Here is a 16,187-nt window from a genome sequence, read left to right on the forward strand (position 1 = left end):
ATTATGAAAGATAATAAACCTGAATTAGTCATTAATACAATCGTTATTTTAGGAACATTCTTTTGTACATAAAGTTGGAATTATGGAATTTAAGCCATCTTCATTTTCTTTCATAAGGGACAGTGCTAGTTCCAGAGATTCCTTTCTTCCCAGTGCAAAAAAAAAAAAAAAAATCATAAATGTACCATTTAGGTACAAATGCACTATTAAACTGCAAACCGCTAAGAGATAGTAAATAATCCATCCATCCATCCATTTTCTAACCCGCTCTATTTTTCAAATGATGTAAACATTTTACAGTTCTTGTGTAAGGTTTTTTATTGAAGTTCTCTTTGTTATTGGAGGCAACCAATAAGGCAAGTTTTATGCTTCTTGAGCAAACTTGACTAAATTAAAACCTTAACCCTTAAATTCATGAAGACAAAAAAGGCCAGTAAATTTCTGTTTGGTTAGTGAACCTGAACTATTAAAAAAACCTTAGTGTTGTTTTTTTCTTTCTCTCCCTCTCCTATATTATTTTTCACATTTCTGCATTTCATATTTAATACTAGGTGTTCTATTTTCTCTTTGTAAATAATCTGTGTCTTTATTTTTGTATTGTACTTTGTATTGTTATTGTATCACTTTTTTTGTTTAGCTTGAAAGGAATTTGGTGACTTCATTTTAATTAATTCTTTGTCAGTGTGCTTTTTCACATGGACTAATTTTGTTCCAGAAGCCAAAAAACATGTTTTTTTATGTAAATGCAAAATCAGCATTCAATTGTAGTAAAATCCATAATCTTGGTGGCATAATGGCACAGTGGTTGTGCTGCTGCTTCACAACGAGGCCTGGGTTCAAGTCCTGTTTGCTCCCTATGTGGAGTTTGTATGTTCCCCCCATGTCCACATGGGTTTCCTCTGGTTGCATTGGTTTCCTCCCACAGTCCAAAGATGTGCAGGTTAGTTGAACTGGTCATGTTAAATTGCCTCTTGTGTGTGTTTTCCCTGTGATGAACTGGCACGCTGTCCAGGGATTGTTCCTGTCTTGTTCCTGATGCTTGCTGGAACAGGCTCAAGCTTCCCCACAATCCTGATCAGTATAAAGCAGGTATAGGAAATGTATGGATGGATGAACATATTTCACCAATCCTTCTGTCACTTCATTGTCTCCCTATTCACCTCTGTATTGAATACAAACTTTGTTTGCTCACTCACCAGTGTATCCATGGAATTGCTCCACAATACCTTAAGGAACTTCTTTTATTACAATCTACTACAAGAACCCTTAATTTTGCAAACACCTATCACCTTTGCGATATAGATATTTCTGATATGATGCTGTTGATTAAAACACAGCAAATTACCTGCTTTAAGTTTTGATTTTTCACACATTACAACTGATTGGATATGGGATGAAAATAATGTATATGAAAGGAATTTTATTTATAATTGCATAATATCCATCTACGCTTTTCTGGAATGCTGAATTTTGCCAGATTTAATGGAACAATTCTGCAAATGTTTTGCCTTGCAAAATCGTTGCAAAATCAAGTACATTATTTCTTTAATTAGTCAAAAATATACAATAAACATGACTCTATACATTTAACCAAACAGAAATGGATTTGTGTCTTGAAAATAATAAACCAAGTATTATTTTTCGAAAAACTCATTCTCATCAGACAGATACAACTTAATCTGTAAGACGCTTAAAGCAGATATCACTTTTAACGTTAGTGATATTTTATTATTATAAAATTACTCATATTTTTTTGTTCTTGCTTTATAATAATATATTAGCATGTTTACTTATAGTACGTCTTATTTATAATAACATAGCCTTAAAACTAAACAGACAAATGTGGCCAAATTCTTCAGCATTTTCAAAAAGTGAATCTAGCGTAATTTCGGTTCATTTCACACTTTTAAAATAGTTAAACAAGATAACCTAGTACTACCTGGGGAAAAAAAAACTATAACGTTGTCATTCAATTCAGTAAGAAAAAAAAATCAATCTTCTAATTATACAAATACGCATCATATCGCTCCTTCCGCTGAAAAACATAGACCGAATTTTAACCCAATAATAAGTGTCGGATTTATAAATCACATAATAGATAATTAGCAGACGAGACAAATAAAATTAGTATACGACCTCAGAAAACATTCCACATTATATTTTTAGACGCGTACCAATTTTTAATCGAACGTCTTTAAAACGAAACACTGAAAAAATAGATCCGTCCGACGTCCTCAGAGAAGGGAAAGGCTGATGGCGTCCATGTAGAATGCCAGAGCATTTCGCAGGTTGATTTTTTTCAACAATCGGCCCAGTATCGATCGTCAGGAAAGTATCTGCTAACGACATACAGGTATTACGGAATCATTGTGTTTATTTTTTAAAACTTTTGTTGAACCAACGTTTCATGGGCTGGCCAGCCACGTTCCGAGGCCCTCGGGGGTCCCTCGGTCGTAGATAGTAGCTCGTAGATCGCCTGAATGGAAAAGGAGTGTTAGAGAAGATGGCGGTATGCAGCTGGCTCAGGCATACTGGCGGACAGCTAGCTACGAATTGGAGGCTTTAGGCATTAGATTAATGGCTTCTTAAAAGTTATTTTCATTTATATTTTGTGCTAGATCTGTCCGGTTCCTTCAATGTTGATGTTTATGTGGACAGCTTCTTTAGTCCACGGAGAGCGTTTATCTCTCCTTCAAACCAGAACCGTAATTACAGACACTGTTAAATGTGAATGCCCAGGTGTATACAAACGAATGATTTATGAAAGGGTCATATTTTTAACTTGCGTTGTCTCATTCCGAAGACATATAAAGCTTGCTGTTCGTGGTGAAAACAGATTCCGTAAGAAAACGAAGCTATTTAACCACCTTGGTGTTAACCCTGATGAGGACTTGGCCCGGAATTTAATATTAAACGATTAACTCCGAATAGTGTTATTTTTTTATTTCATATGCATCTTAAAGCATGAATAGTTCTCGTGCGAGTTTTCCCCTGTTACCTCGTGGATGAAATAATGCAAAAAAATTCATGAATTTTCTGTGTGTTGTGCCACTTTATGGTAACTCATCAATATTCATGAGAGGGCGGAACCTTAAAAGTTAAACTGGCAAATAAATGAAAAACTGTAAGGGCAATTTTTGAACAAAATGCAACTGGACCATTAGTTGAATCAAGTGATCGTGATGATACTGTGACTTTGACATCAAACATGGACATGGATCATGGAAATGAAACCTTTTAGATAGATTTGTACCTGTCTGGTCACAGTGATGCTCTCATCTGGTGTTGGGTTGATACCACTTTTGATTATCCACCACCTGTTTGTTCTAAAGGTGTCTGTTGATCATGATTATCCAGACTATTTACAACTGTTTGTTGATGATAGACTGGTGTAGAAAATGGTTGTTGAAACGAACTGCTATACTTAGCAGTATCAGAGAAGTCAAAGTAAACTGTTTGCTTGCCCTAATTGTTGGCTGCCTGTTACTGCAGAAACTGCTGAACGTAGTGGGTAAATCAGTGCAAAGATGGTACTCGTTCATAAACCGGTTGTTGTAGATACCAAGTTTTGGCTAAGTTATAAGTGAGTGTGTGGTTTTTTCACTCATGAGATACCTGCATTTCATGAACTACCACGACTTTGATAATGCTAATCACCAAGCACCAAAATTGTACACACTGTGGGATGTGTATCAGACAATTATCAAAAATATACAGTAAGTGTATGTTCCCTATAGTGAAATAATTATTGAAGAAAGTCTTGTGGTTCACAAGGGAAGCTGTCATGGCTACTGTACATCTTTTCCAAGTGGGCACAATTCAGTGTCAAGTTCTGCATACTATGTGCGTCAAGCTATGGGCACATCTGGAATTTGATACATTACCTTTTGCATGACCAAATTCACTGTATAATGATGAACAATTTCCAAATGTCACCTGAACTTCTTGAAATTTTACTACTAAGAAAAACTGATGCATATGGCACTGTACAACTGAACAGTCATGATATTCCTGGTGACTTTGATTGCATAAAGCTGCAGTGTGGTTCAGTAGGTATGTGACATAAAGGCAAAATGTTTGTGATCAAGTGAAAAGATAATAAATATGTCAGCCTCCTAAGCACTGTTCACATCATAGCAACTGTCAGTGTTCATGTCAGGGGAAATGTCAAGGTCTCTAAGCCTTGTGCAGATCTGCCACTTATCTTATACCCTCACGTGCAAACAGAAAAAATATAAGAAAATCTTGACATCTGCTTGAACAGTGCCTATGGAACACATTTGCCTTATACAACAAGAATGCCGAAAAGGCAAGTCATAAATCACGTAGACCTCACATAGAAGTTGGTTGAAAGTATTGTGAAGAAGCACCAGCATTCAACCTCGTCTGGAATGATGGGTTGTCATAGCATAACATAACGTGATTCCAGGATGCCTGATTGGTCATTATTTCATTTACCACTGCCCACTAACAGCAACAAAGCAGAATCCCACACAAACATGTGTGGTTTGTTGCTCAAAAAGTGATGAGTCAGGCAAGAAAGTGTGCAAAGAATTACATTACTCTTGTCCTGATTGCATGATCGAGCTGAAACTTGGCTTTTGCTTCAAAACGTATCACATAAAGAACATGTACTAAGTCTACATCAGTACACTAGACATACAGTAACTGTCCTACTGTAATTACATTTATTTTTTTTTGTATGGCCTTTTTTCTGTTACATGTAATGGCATTTTTTTCTCATTGTTTTTCCGTGACAAAACGTATCACTAAGGAAATTAATGATAACATTAAAAAGTGCACATTTCATAGTTTTATTGATACATCAGAACAACGAGAGTGATTGAATGGTGCCTTCATTTATTTTTTTTTTGCAAACCCATTTACTTCAATACAGGACTTATGGAAATAGAGCTTTGGTAGGATTGGATACAAGGTTGGAACAAACCCTGAATATGACACCAGTCCATCACAGGTTAATGTCACTCATTCATTCTTGTCCAGTCTAAGATCATTAAAGCTGGACATCTTTGGGATGTGAGAAATAGCCAGTGCACCTGAAGAAAACCTGTCAGGATACAAGCAGAGCTGGGGTTTGAACTCAACAAGCTGAAGCTGTCAGGTTGCAGCACTGTCCATGGTACAACCATGCTGCCCATGAAAGATGCAGTTGTTTGCATTTAAAGCAGTCGGCTCTGGTGACTGAGTATGTATGTTAGGAAAAGAGTCGTGAACCCCTGCTGTAAATAAAAAATGAAAGGTTTGCTGATTGTCCAACTGTACTCTGTGCTTTTACCCCTCTCTTGTTCTTCAGGGGATTCTGTGAAATATATAAAAAAAAAAAATAGACATAATTTAATAATATCTACAAAATCATCAGATATTTATGTTTCTGTTTCATTAAAAGTTATGTTTCTTTTTTTAAATTAAATTTTAATTGTAAAATCAAGCCATTTAATAGGCTTTAACAAGACCACTTGTTTTTTTGTGAAACTAGAAATGCTCTAGTGCTGCAGTATAATGTTACAATAAATAATATTATTGATGGTGGGCTGGCGCCCTGCCCGGGGTTTGTTTCCTGCCTTGCACCATGTGTTGGCTGGGATTGGCTCCAGCAGACCTCCATTAGGATATAGCGGGTTGGGTAATGGATGGATGGATGTTATTGATTTTATTACCATAATAAATTCCTGATGCCGACATTTGTCTCTTTTCCAGAGATTTAGCTGTCATTGCTCACATTTATCAAGGGTGCCCAATTCACTTCTTAGGTCATTATCATCCAAATGTTAAAGAGGGATGCTGAAAGATGTGGAATTTACACACTTCCTTGTTGTCTTAGTAAAATTGTTGTATATTTTATTTTTCCTAGTCATTGCATAAAGACCAGCTTCCATTAGATAATTGGCATGTACCACTTGTTTCATTGCTTCTTTGATGTGTTTTGATTTGTAGTTCTAAGTAGTAGAACAGCAGCCCTTTGAAGTAATCTAGTTATTCTCATTTGGTACCTGATGTAGCTGCAGGTTTTTATTCCATCCAGCTTCTGTTTTTTAGCTGAACTCCCAGCTTAATTTAGCAAGCTGTTATTTCTCAATTTTTATGTTTTGGGGCCAATGTACAAATTACAAAACTAGTTTGGTGAGTATTTATTAAAATGTACCAAGCATTTATGTATGATACATGGAGATAAGTTTAGTGTGTTTTGTGTTTAGGTCTGGTTCTTAAAATTTTCATTATTATTTTTATTCTACTTTTCTAGGTGCCCTGGTTATTTGATCCATTATTTTCTAATGACCACATTAGTGGGTCTGACACCAAAGTATTTCAGCATTCAGTGTCATTTGCTTGGGTGCCTGCTCTGCTCATTGTTAATGGTCATTATTATTATAAAATGAAGGAGGCAAACTACACATTTATAAGGAAAAGTATTAGGAAAACAACCAAAGAAAGTTAAGCATTTAAAGCTGTAACAACAATACAAATATTTCTAGTTGTCTTATACTGTAAATGTAAAAAACATACTTTTGTGCTTATTTCAATGCTGAATAAGAATAAAAAAAATTGTCCAGCTAATTAATTGAGATCAGTTAGAAGTACAGTAGTTCACTGATTGTAAAAATTGGTTGGAATAAAAATGTGTAGCTACTTAGGGTCCATAGGACTGAGTTTGAGGATCACTGAATTAATCTAATTTCCTGCTCTTTTATTTACAGCATGATTATTTAGATTAAATAGAAAAGTAAATTCCTGATTATTAGCTGATACAATCAATAATTTATCATCTAGGTTGGAAACATCACATTAGGGATACTGTAGTTGTTGGACAAGACAAAGTCTGGTCAGCCATGCTCATGTTTAATTAGTTTTCATAAGGACCAATATCCACAGAAACATAATGAATGTGAATGGACCTCTAGGTAATCTCATTTTCATTTTCCTCAGATATTTGTTTAAGAGTAACTGGAAATAAAGATGCTCTACTGTACTGTACTGTGAACTAGTAATCTGTTCTGTAAAAGTTTTCTTTCTCTCTTTCCTCTTTTTTTTAGAGTAGGTTACCTAGGCTTTCAATATCAGTTTGTCATCACCACCAAATATGGATTCAGAGGAGAATGAAGTTGAAAGCAGTAGTGATGCTGGACCTTTGGGTATTGAAGAGCCATCTGAGAGTGGAATTGGTATAGAGTCTTCAGAGGCCATGTCTGCTGATAGCAGTGACACAGCTACCATCACAGTTACTGCATCAGACTCTGACTCACAGGTTGGCCAGAGCTCTGAGGGGATAGTGGTAAGTAAAATGCATAATTAAAATATCTAATGGGTATTTTTGTATTTTTAATGCTGTTTTTGGAGTTGTAATATTTTTTCTTTTTTGTACCCTTGATATTATTTTACTGTTAGTTATGTATTTTTCTATTTTAATGATCAGTCAATATTTACTGCATGACTTGCTGCACAAAACTTGGAGAATGATGAAACTAAGTTAATATTTATTACTTCTGTCTCTTGAACACCCTAAAGATGTCAGTCACCTAAGTGTCAACTCTTACAGACTATCACATTTTCTTAATGTTTGCAAATATTCCCCCAAGGGAAACACAAAGGAAATGCAATGTTATGGTAGCCAAAATAATCTCTACTGTTTTTACATTGAAATATCATTGTTAATATTTATAGCAGTTTACCTATTTGTTTAAAAACAATCAAAATTAAATATGACATACAAAATCTTCTTAGTAATATACTGTGATGCTGACTTTCCAGTGATATCTGTACTTCATGTATTACTTGTAATGCAGAATTGTCTCTGTCGGTGATATTTTGAATTACTAAGAAATACAAAAAAAAGTTCTCTAGACAGGAAAAAATAAATAAAGTGGATCTGGGCAGGTAGCTTTATTTTTCAATAGAATAAGTTACTCCATCTGGGGTATTGAGTAAGTTAACCCTTGGTGAAGTTTTAACATTTGAGAACTGTTGGTAGGTTCTTCCTTTGTTAGTGGTATCAACAGAATGTTGTGAATCTGTGGTTGCTAACACATCAAGGAGGAAAATGATATATTATGTTTTAAATATATGTTTAACTTATGACAATAGGAAACAGAATAATTGATATATACGATAAAAATTCTATAGAAGATTAATTTTTGTTTACTGCTTCACTCTTTCTGGTTTCTTTAGGTAAAGTCTTAGTTTCAATAAGCATTTGTAACTAGCCATTTAAGCAATTACAAAAAAAGATCATATATGCTTAGCTTCATAAGAACAAAAGAAGTTTAACAAATGAAAGGATTTGGGTAAGCTAATTGCTAAACTGTAACATTTTCTCGTCCAGTTGATATTTAAATGTTACTAAGGCTTCCACTTCAGCTACATGAACTGGCAAATTGTTGCAGGTTCTCATGACTGTTTTTATAAAGAAGTGCTTAATTAATTTTGTCTGTAGTTTCATTGTAATTTTACACTTTGTAAGTGTCCTCAAATAAGTTATTCAATGTTTAATTTAAAAAACTTAGCTGGATCGACATTATAAATACCTTTGAAAACTTTGCTGACCTGCATTGAAGTCTCCTCTGAGTATACTTTGCTTAAGATTAAAGAGATTTATTTTCAACAAGAGTAACCCAGGGAAAACCTTACATGTTTTTCTCCACATAGCTTCTAATGCAGCTGCATTGTCTTTTTTGTAGCATGGTAACCAATAACAATATTTTGTACTTTTCATTTACTGTATAATCTTTCTAAAATGTATTTCAAAATACAAGTGTCTAATTAAACTTAAAAATTGTACAGATTGGCATAGTGATCCAGTGATTTGATTCAGCATTATTCCCTTGGGTTCAAATGCTGTCTGTGTTCAATTTAGGTTTTCATCTGTAGATTAATCTCCCCCTGTGAAAATTTAAGCTACTTAAGGTGGTGGGAAGATGCTGTTGCTATTTCAAAATGTTTTTGAATTACTATTTACATGTGCTTATTTATAAGAACATAAAAGTTTTAACAAGGTCATTCAACCCAATTTCTGTTCACCTGATGTGTCCCTAATACAAAACTTCATTTAGAATATATTCAAGTTACTACTTTCAAGTACAGTTTAATTTGTTTCATGTATCCATAGTCCTCTGTGAGAAGAAATATTTTGTGATATTTTCATTGAGTTTATATTGGTGTAAATTTCAGATGGCAGTGTGCCGTAATACGTTGCATTGGCAAGTAAAGTAACTAAGGTTTGATATTACCAATAATACAATGATGATTAAAAAAGGATTTAAAACATTTAAAATTACTGACAGTTGTTATTCGTTAAAGTGGGATGATAGGAAAATAGATGTCTTTTTAGGTAATTTGTTGAAAAACTGTGTGTATTTATTTAAATAGCATCCATTGATGACCTTTTATTGGCATCAGAGTGTGAAAACTGTTGTCTCATCAGATGGACCTACAAAAATATCTGCTGTTTAAAAAATTTCGATTTTACAAGTAATGTTATCCATCTATCCATTATCAAGCTCACATAATCCATTTATGTCTCAAAAAGTTTCCTTCATTAAAGCCCCCTTTTACAAGTGTTTACCAATTTTTTTTTTTACAAACCTGTACATAGTACAATGAATTTCCATTTCTTTAACTTTTACAGTAGATTGCACAAGGTAATCCTGGTATCTCTTCCATGCTCTTGAGACTATGCTAGGAGACACAAAAAACCCTTCTTGAGATGGCACATGTGAATGTGCCATCTTGAAGGAGCTAGATTACCTGTGCAGTCCGTATCAGCTGCAGGTACACCCTCATGCTGCCAGTAGTGACAAGGACACTAGCAAAATGGAAAACTAGGAAAAAATCAGTCAGGAAGGCTCCACAATAAAAATGATAGTGACACCATGTTCCAGTGCAGTACACAGAACTCAATATTGTATATGTTTTTAAAATCAGACACCATTCTTGATATGATTCATACTGCTTAAGCCTGATGTGTAGGAGGGTAAATTGAGTGTTTAAAACACAGCTTTCAAATAATTATTTCAATTTTAACTTTGTGTAATTCTTTTGTTTCTTTGTAAAGCAACTGATACCAGAGACCAGCTCCAGTACTGATATCATGGCAGTGATCCATCTCCCAGATTCCTCCTCAGTGGCACAGTCAACAAGTGTGTCTAGTGTCTCTACAGTCACACAGTCTGTTCTTGTCTCAGAGTCTCCTCAGGTTCTGGTACATTCCAGTGCAGTTTGTGAAGGTACCATGATAGTATCTGACTCTACAGCCTCCACATCTACAGACTTGGGTTCTGCAATTGACAAAATCATTGAATCCACTATTGGTCCTGATCTTATAAGTGGTAAGGACCATCTTTTTCTGGTGTTTCATGTAAAGCTAGGTTACTATTTTAAGTCCATTCACAATGAGATCTTTCCAGAATGCCTTCAGAATAAAATGGTTAATGAGCATGCCACAAGACAGGTAATAAAATATATGGAGATAGATATAAAATTTAAAGAGCTACTTGTAGTACCCAACCAAAAATCAGTAATGATTCTTTAAAGGTTTGCAGTTAGGCCTGCTTAGCTCTTATTGTGGAGGCCTTGCTTCAAATGTGAGTGTTTTTTGTACTGACACTTGTGTTGTCAAAGTCACCCTGCATTTTGTTAACACAGATCTCCTCAGAAAAGATGGCATGATGAAAGTATAAGACTGAAATATTATTTAAATTCATCTCTAGGGTGCATTGCTGTGACCAGTGCTGAGGATGGGTCTCCTGAAACTAACCAGTATCTAATTTTGCAGGGTCCAGATGATGGTAAGTCTTTTTTTATTCTTAATTTGATCTGGAGTCAGTTATTTTGAATGTTTACTGAATGACTAGTTGCATGATTTATTAAGTATTGATGGCAGTTTGTTAGAATTTAATACAACTTCATAATGCAAATAAATATTGTTCATATGTAGTATACCTGAGCTGTAAGGTCAATATTAATGTAAAAGAAGGATTAATGAATACTATGTCCACCTGATTATTTAATGTAAACCACAAACTTGTAGTCAAACTAATACAAAAGAGAGAGAGCCAAATCTTGAATAGTCAAATTATATATAGTGTCAAACAGACGTTCACCACTTTCTATTTATGTTCATTGCAGCTCAGTTCAAACAGAGTAAAACACAAACAACTCCATCTGTCATCAGATGAATGTCTTACAAGCAGATTTGCGAGGCAGTCCACCTTAGGTTTAAGAGAATGTTAAGAGAATAATTTCCAGTTGAAGTTTAGCCAAGCTCATCAATACAATATGAGACAATTATCAGGCTCTATATGACAATTACAAGTAAAGGAAGTCTGTAAGGTGTCTTTATTATTATTATTATTATTATTATTATTATTATTATTTTGGAACAAGTACTGCTGTTCCTTTCTTTTGAGACTGGCAAGCTTTTTGTCTGACTCTGTAAATGGTATAAGATTCATTGAACATTCATTTCACTTTCAGGTGCTCCAATTGTTTCACAGATGTCATCAGCTGGACTCTCAAGTCGTATTTCTATAGAGGCTCTGGGTGAAGGCCCTACATCTACATGCCTTGACCAGTCAGAGTTAGGTGAACATCGAGTTCATTCTTTTAGGCTTTCAGATCAAGAAGTCATACATCCAGACCAACCTGACCAACCTGAGAATTCAGGGTACCAGGAACATGAGGAGCACATGGAACACCCAGACCAGACTCAACAGTCTCACTGTGTTGAGTGCAGCGAGGTACTTCCAGACCAGCCTCAACACTCCCAGTATGTTGAGTGCAGTGAAGGACATCCAGATCAACCCCAGCATTCACAATATGTGGAGTGTAGTGGGGACCATCCAGATCAGCCTCAACATTCTCAGTATGTGGAGTGTAGTGGGGACCAACCAGATCAACCCCAGAATTCTCAGTATGTGGAGTGTAGTGGAGATCACCCTGATCAGCCTCAACACTCCCAGTACATAGAGTGCAGTGATGAACACCCAGATCAGCCCCAGCATTCATTATACATAGAGTGCAATGAAGTACATCCAGATCAACCCCAGCACTCCCGATATGTTGACTATAGTGGGCAGCACCCAGATCAGACACAGCATTCCCAATATGTTGAGTGTAGTGGGATACATCCTGATCAACCCCAGGGCTCTTGCTACTTGGGATGTTCTGAAGATGGTCCAGACCAGCCACTGCATTCCAGATATAGCAGCCAAGCAGATATGTCAGAGGATCATCCAAATTCAGATTATTTAGAGCCCGATGAGCCTCGTCAATCTAGATCCCCAGATGTTGGAGAGTCTGACCAGACCAACAACTTACAAAACAGTTCCATGGATCTGGCTAACCTGGAAGAGATGATGGAAGTGGTAGTGGTTCAGCAGTTCAAGTGCAAAATGTGCCCTTATAAGAGTGTCTCCAAGGATACGCTAATTAGACACATGAGAGATCGCCACTTCAGAAACACTGGTATGTAGCATGCGTCAGACATTGTATATTAGGGAGGTATATTCAAGGTGTCATGTTTTCTGATATGCATATTGTAAAGTTGGTAATGAAATTTAAATTTGTCTTCTAAAGTAGGCTCACTAGTGTAGGATTATGGTAAAATTTAAATGCCGTTTATTTTCAGAAAAATTTGATTGCTCCAAAAACTAAGACATATTTGCACAACAGTACAATAAGGTACAGATGTATTAAAATCCTCACAAAGGCAATTTATGAGAGAAAGCTGGAAAGAATCATTTTTGTTTATTTAGGGGTAAAAGTCATTATAAATACCTGAACTGATGGAGATTACTTGAATATCTCTATACTTGTTATGTTACCCATCTAAGATGGGTTGAAATCTAAGCGATCAAAGTAGACCTTAGCATTAATGTTTGCAGTGCACCACGTAATGCATATGTCTCTGTTATATGCCATTTGGTATGGGATTCATAAAAGCAATGTTAATGTTTGTGATGCGTCATCTTTTGGAATTACAGAGATATAGCAATTGGACAGACACATAGACACTTATTCTTTTATTAAGGTGGAACTATCTATGAGGGATAGGCAGATCGATATCACAGTAATCGATACTTAGATTCTCAAATTGTACTTATTTGGAGTTGAGTACCATTAAAAAAATATTGATTACTATTTTTTTCTGAAATATACGGTAGCAAGATTCTTGCAAATGCATAGAATATACTAATGCACTTTCCGCTCTAACTTACTGAAATGAGCAGACTTGCAGTGTGATGTAAGAATGCAATAAACCCCTGCCACTTGTTCAAGCACAGACTGTGTATGACAATTGAAGACTAAAGGCATAGAGTTCTATGCTGCTACCTTTTGCATATAGAAAATAATACAACCGCCCGATGCAATATTTGTGAGAAGAAGGAACAGTACAGTGGCAGAACAACAGCCCATTTGAATATTTACTGTAAAAAGCACACATTCTGACCATCGTTTTTAAAACATCAAAAGATGCAGATCTAAAGTATGGAGATTTAGCTACAATCAGTGCCAGTTCAGGAATGTTACAGCAAGAGAGTTGTCAAAGAGGCACGAGGCATTGTCCAGGTTACTGCTACTAGCAGGTTTACATAGATGGGGGTTTACTGAAGACTTTTTAGATAAATTTAAAATTTAGCTATTTACCACTTATTAATACTTACGAAATGTAAAGCCTGTTAGCATAATGGAGGACACATAATAGTGTAAAGCATCACAGTCAGACCATTTTGTCACAGGTTCTGTCTGTTTTGTTTTTTCTGCTAATTAAAACCAAGGGTACAGTTTAACCATTGTACATAAATAAGAATGTTAAATAGTCTTAACACTATGCCTAATTTGAAGATGAAAACCTTCACTGAAAGTAGTTTTTCTTTCCGAAAAATAAGTGCCAGAGTAAATATTAATAAAAATATCAATTATTTTACAATAATTAGTGGTTTTAAAAGTACTTTAATTGCATTAGTAACAGCATCTAGTGTAATAAAATATACTTTTTCTACTTAATTTTGTATTGTGAAAATCGTCTCCTCCCACAGTCCAAAGACATGCATTTTAGGTGGATTGGCAATGTTAAATTGACCCTTGATATGTGTGTGTGTGTTTTTTCTGCTTGTGATGGGCTCTCACCCTGTCCAGGGATTGTTCCAGCCTTGCACCTGCAGAGGCTAAGTAGGATTAGGCGTAAAAATGTTAACGTTATTTTTTCTAAATACAAATTTAAAACTTTACTAAGTGTGAAAATAATATGACAAAATTTTTCTCGATAAAACAGAAGGGCAGAATATAATAAAAAAGGAAAATGTAGGAATATTATTTTTTTGTAAATGTTAATTTTCTAAGGGCATCGGTTTAAGTTCTTTGGTGAAGTGATTTCCTGTTTTACTGTACATGTATTAAACAAATAAGCAAATCTTTATGAAAACATAAATTCATATTATCTTACATTTGTATGTTCATTCTGGGTAGCATGGTGGTACAGTGGTAATGCTGCTGCCTCACAGTAAGGTGACAGAGGTTTGTGACCCAGATCCTCCCTGATTGGAGTTTGCATGTTTTCCTTGTGTCTACATAAGTTTCTTCCTATAGTTCAAAGACATGCAGGTTAGTTGAACTGGCAAAGCTAAACTGGCCTTGGATTGTGTTTGATGTGTTCGCCCTGCAATGGATGGGCACCTTGTCCAGGGTTTGCTTCTGCCTTGTGCCCTATGGCAGCTGGGATTGACTCCGGCACCCAAAAGCAACCCTGGTCTATAGCAAGTGGGTTAGAAACTGACATGACATGTTCATTCTTTTAATATATATTTTTAATAAATTTGTTATGGTGACTTTGATACTGTGTCATGATATTAGTTTGCTTAAATACAGAGTGGCCCATTAATACTAGAAACTCTAAAACACTATCATTTAAAAACAAATTACTATGCTCTGTGAAAAAAATACTCCGTATCAGTATTGATACTTGAAATCTGACACATAAAATACTTGTATTGGTATCGATTTCAAAAATAGTGATATCTCACATCTGTCTGTCTCTCTGTCTACATTATGACATACACTATTTTGACAAGGTTACTTATATTTCTGGATGCCTGATTGGCAGAATGCTAACCACTAATGTGAAGTTCGGAATAGAATTGTGCATTATTTCACATTTTCTGAATATTGTAATTAAATTCAGCAGAAGTGTGTCAAGAAACACTATTCAGTCTCCTTTATACCTACTGCGATGTTGTCTCTTTTAATATGTCAGTGTCACTATGACTATTATTTTTATCTTTAGCCAAGTCAGAGGTTTTCTTTCATATTTCTGGTATGCATTTTAATTGGGTTATTGTTGTTGTTTGTTATAATATTTGTTTGTTTGATGTATTTATGTATTTATTTATTGAGCTTCTGTAAATAGCTACATTCCCCCATGGGGCAAATAAAGTGTGTGCTATCTCTTTACTTGAATAGAGATTTTTTACAGGTGTTTTTGAAATGCATAGGTTTATTTTCTCCAGTATCTGTGCCAGCTGAAGTTTTGTTTTCCTTTCGTCACAAGGGATTTGAGCATAGTACATATTTTCAGATTGACCATTGACTTTTGCCACTATAACCACTGAAGACTTTATCTTTCTGTTGTAATTTGTCTTCTATTATTTGCACAATAAAGAGTTCTGTATAAAAATGAGTATATAAATGTCATTGGTAAACATTGGTTATTTTTCCCTTTCTTTCCCCTGTGACCTGAGCTTAGACTAGGTTTATCACTTCCCATTGTGTCATAAAAGAAGTTGCAAATATGTTGGTGTGTTCTTTAATACCAACAAAAAAGTAACAAAACATATGGGGTAGATGAACCTATTAAACCCCTCCTGGGACAAAAATAGTTACTTAATGCTGTCAGATGTGATGCATGAGTTTTACGGCAACATAACTGAAAAAATATATTGAAGCAGATGGGATATTTTACTGTATTTTTAGACATTGAAATAATTCAGCAAATATTGTGGTTGAAGATGCAGGTAGCGTGGTGGTGCTGTACTATAGATAGGATTGTCATCAGAGAGATGCAGCATTCTAGGTGTGAGCCTCATGTCTTGTCATTGTCTATGTAGAGTTTGTACAGTCTCCCCATGTACTCTGATTTTCCAGAGTACAGGTTAGGTTAATTGGTAGGTGTGAATTGC

At 35.3% G+C, this 16,187-nt stretch overlaps 1 protein-coding gene across 3 annotated transcripts in view; it reads left to right on the plus strand.

Moving 5' to 3' along the window:
* The first annotated feature begins 2,229 nt into the window (after positions 1-2,229).
* znf335 (zinc finger protein 335) overlaps positions 2,230-16,187 on the plus strand; it is a 69,619-nt gene continuing 55,661 nt past the window's right edge. For 2 of the 3 annotated variants that reach the window (XM_039734871.1, XM_039734873.1), the window contains exons 1-5: positions 2,230-2,353; positions 7,053-7,291; positions 10,067-10,340; positions 10,722-10,799; positions 11,488-12,477. In XM_039734871.1, the coding sequence (XP_039590805.1) occupies positions 7,100-7,291; positions 10,067-10,340; positions 10,722-10,799; positions 11,488-12,477 (1,534 nt within the window). In that variant the 5' untranslated portion in view covers positions 2,230-2,353; positions 7,053-7,099. The remainder of the gene's footprint in view (positions 2,354-7,052; positions 7,292-10,066; positions 10,341-10,721; positions 10,800-11,487; positions 12,478-16,187) is intronic. The other variant, XM_039734872.1, reaches the window with a different exon arrangement.

This window comes from Polypterus senegalus, chromosome 14 (assembly GCF_016835505.1).
Source record: "Polypterus senegalus isolate Bchr_013 chromosome 14, ASM1683550v1, whole genome shotgun sequence".
In the NCBI taxonomy this organism is placed as follows: Eukaryota; Metazoa; Chordata; class Cladistia; order Polypteriformes; family Polypteridae; genus Polypterus; species Polypterus senegalus.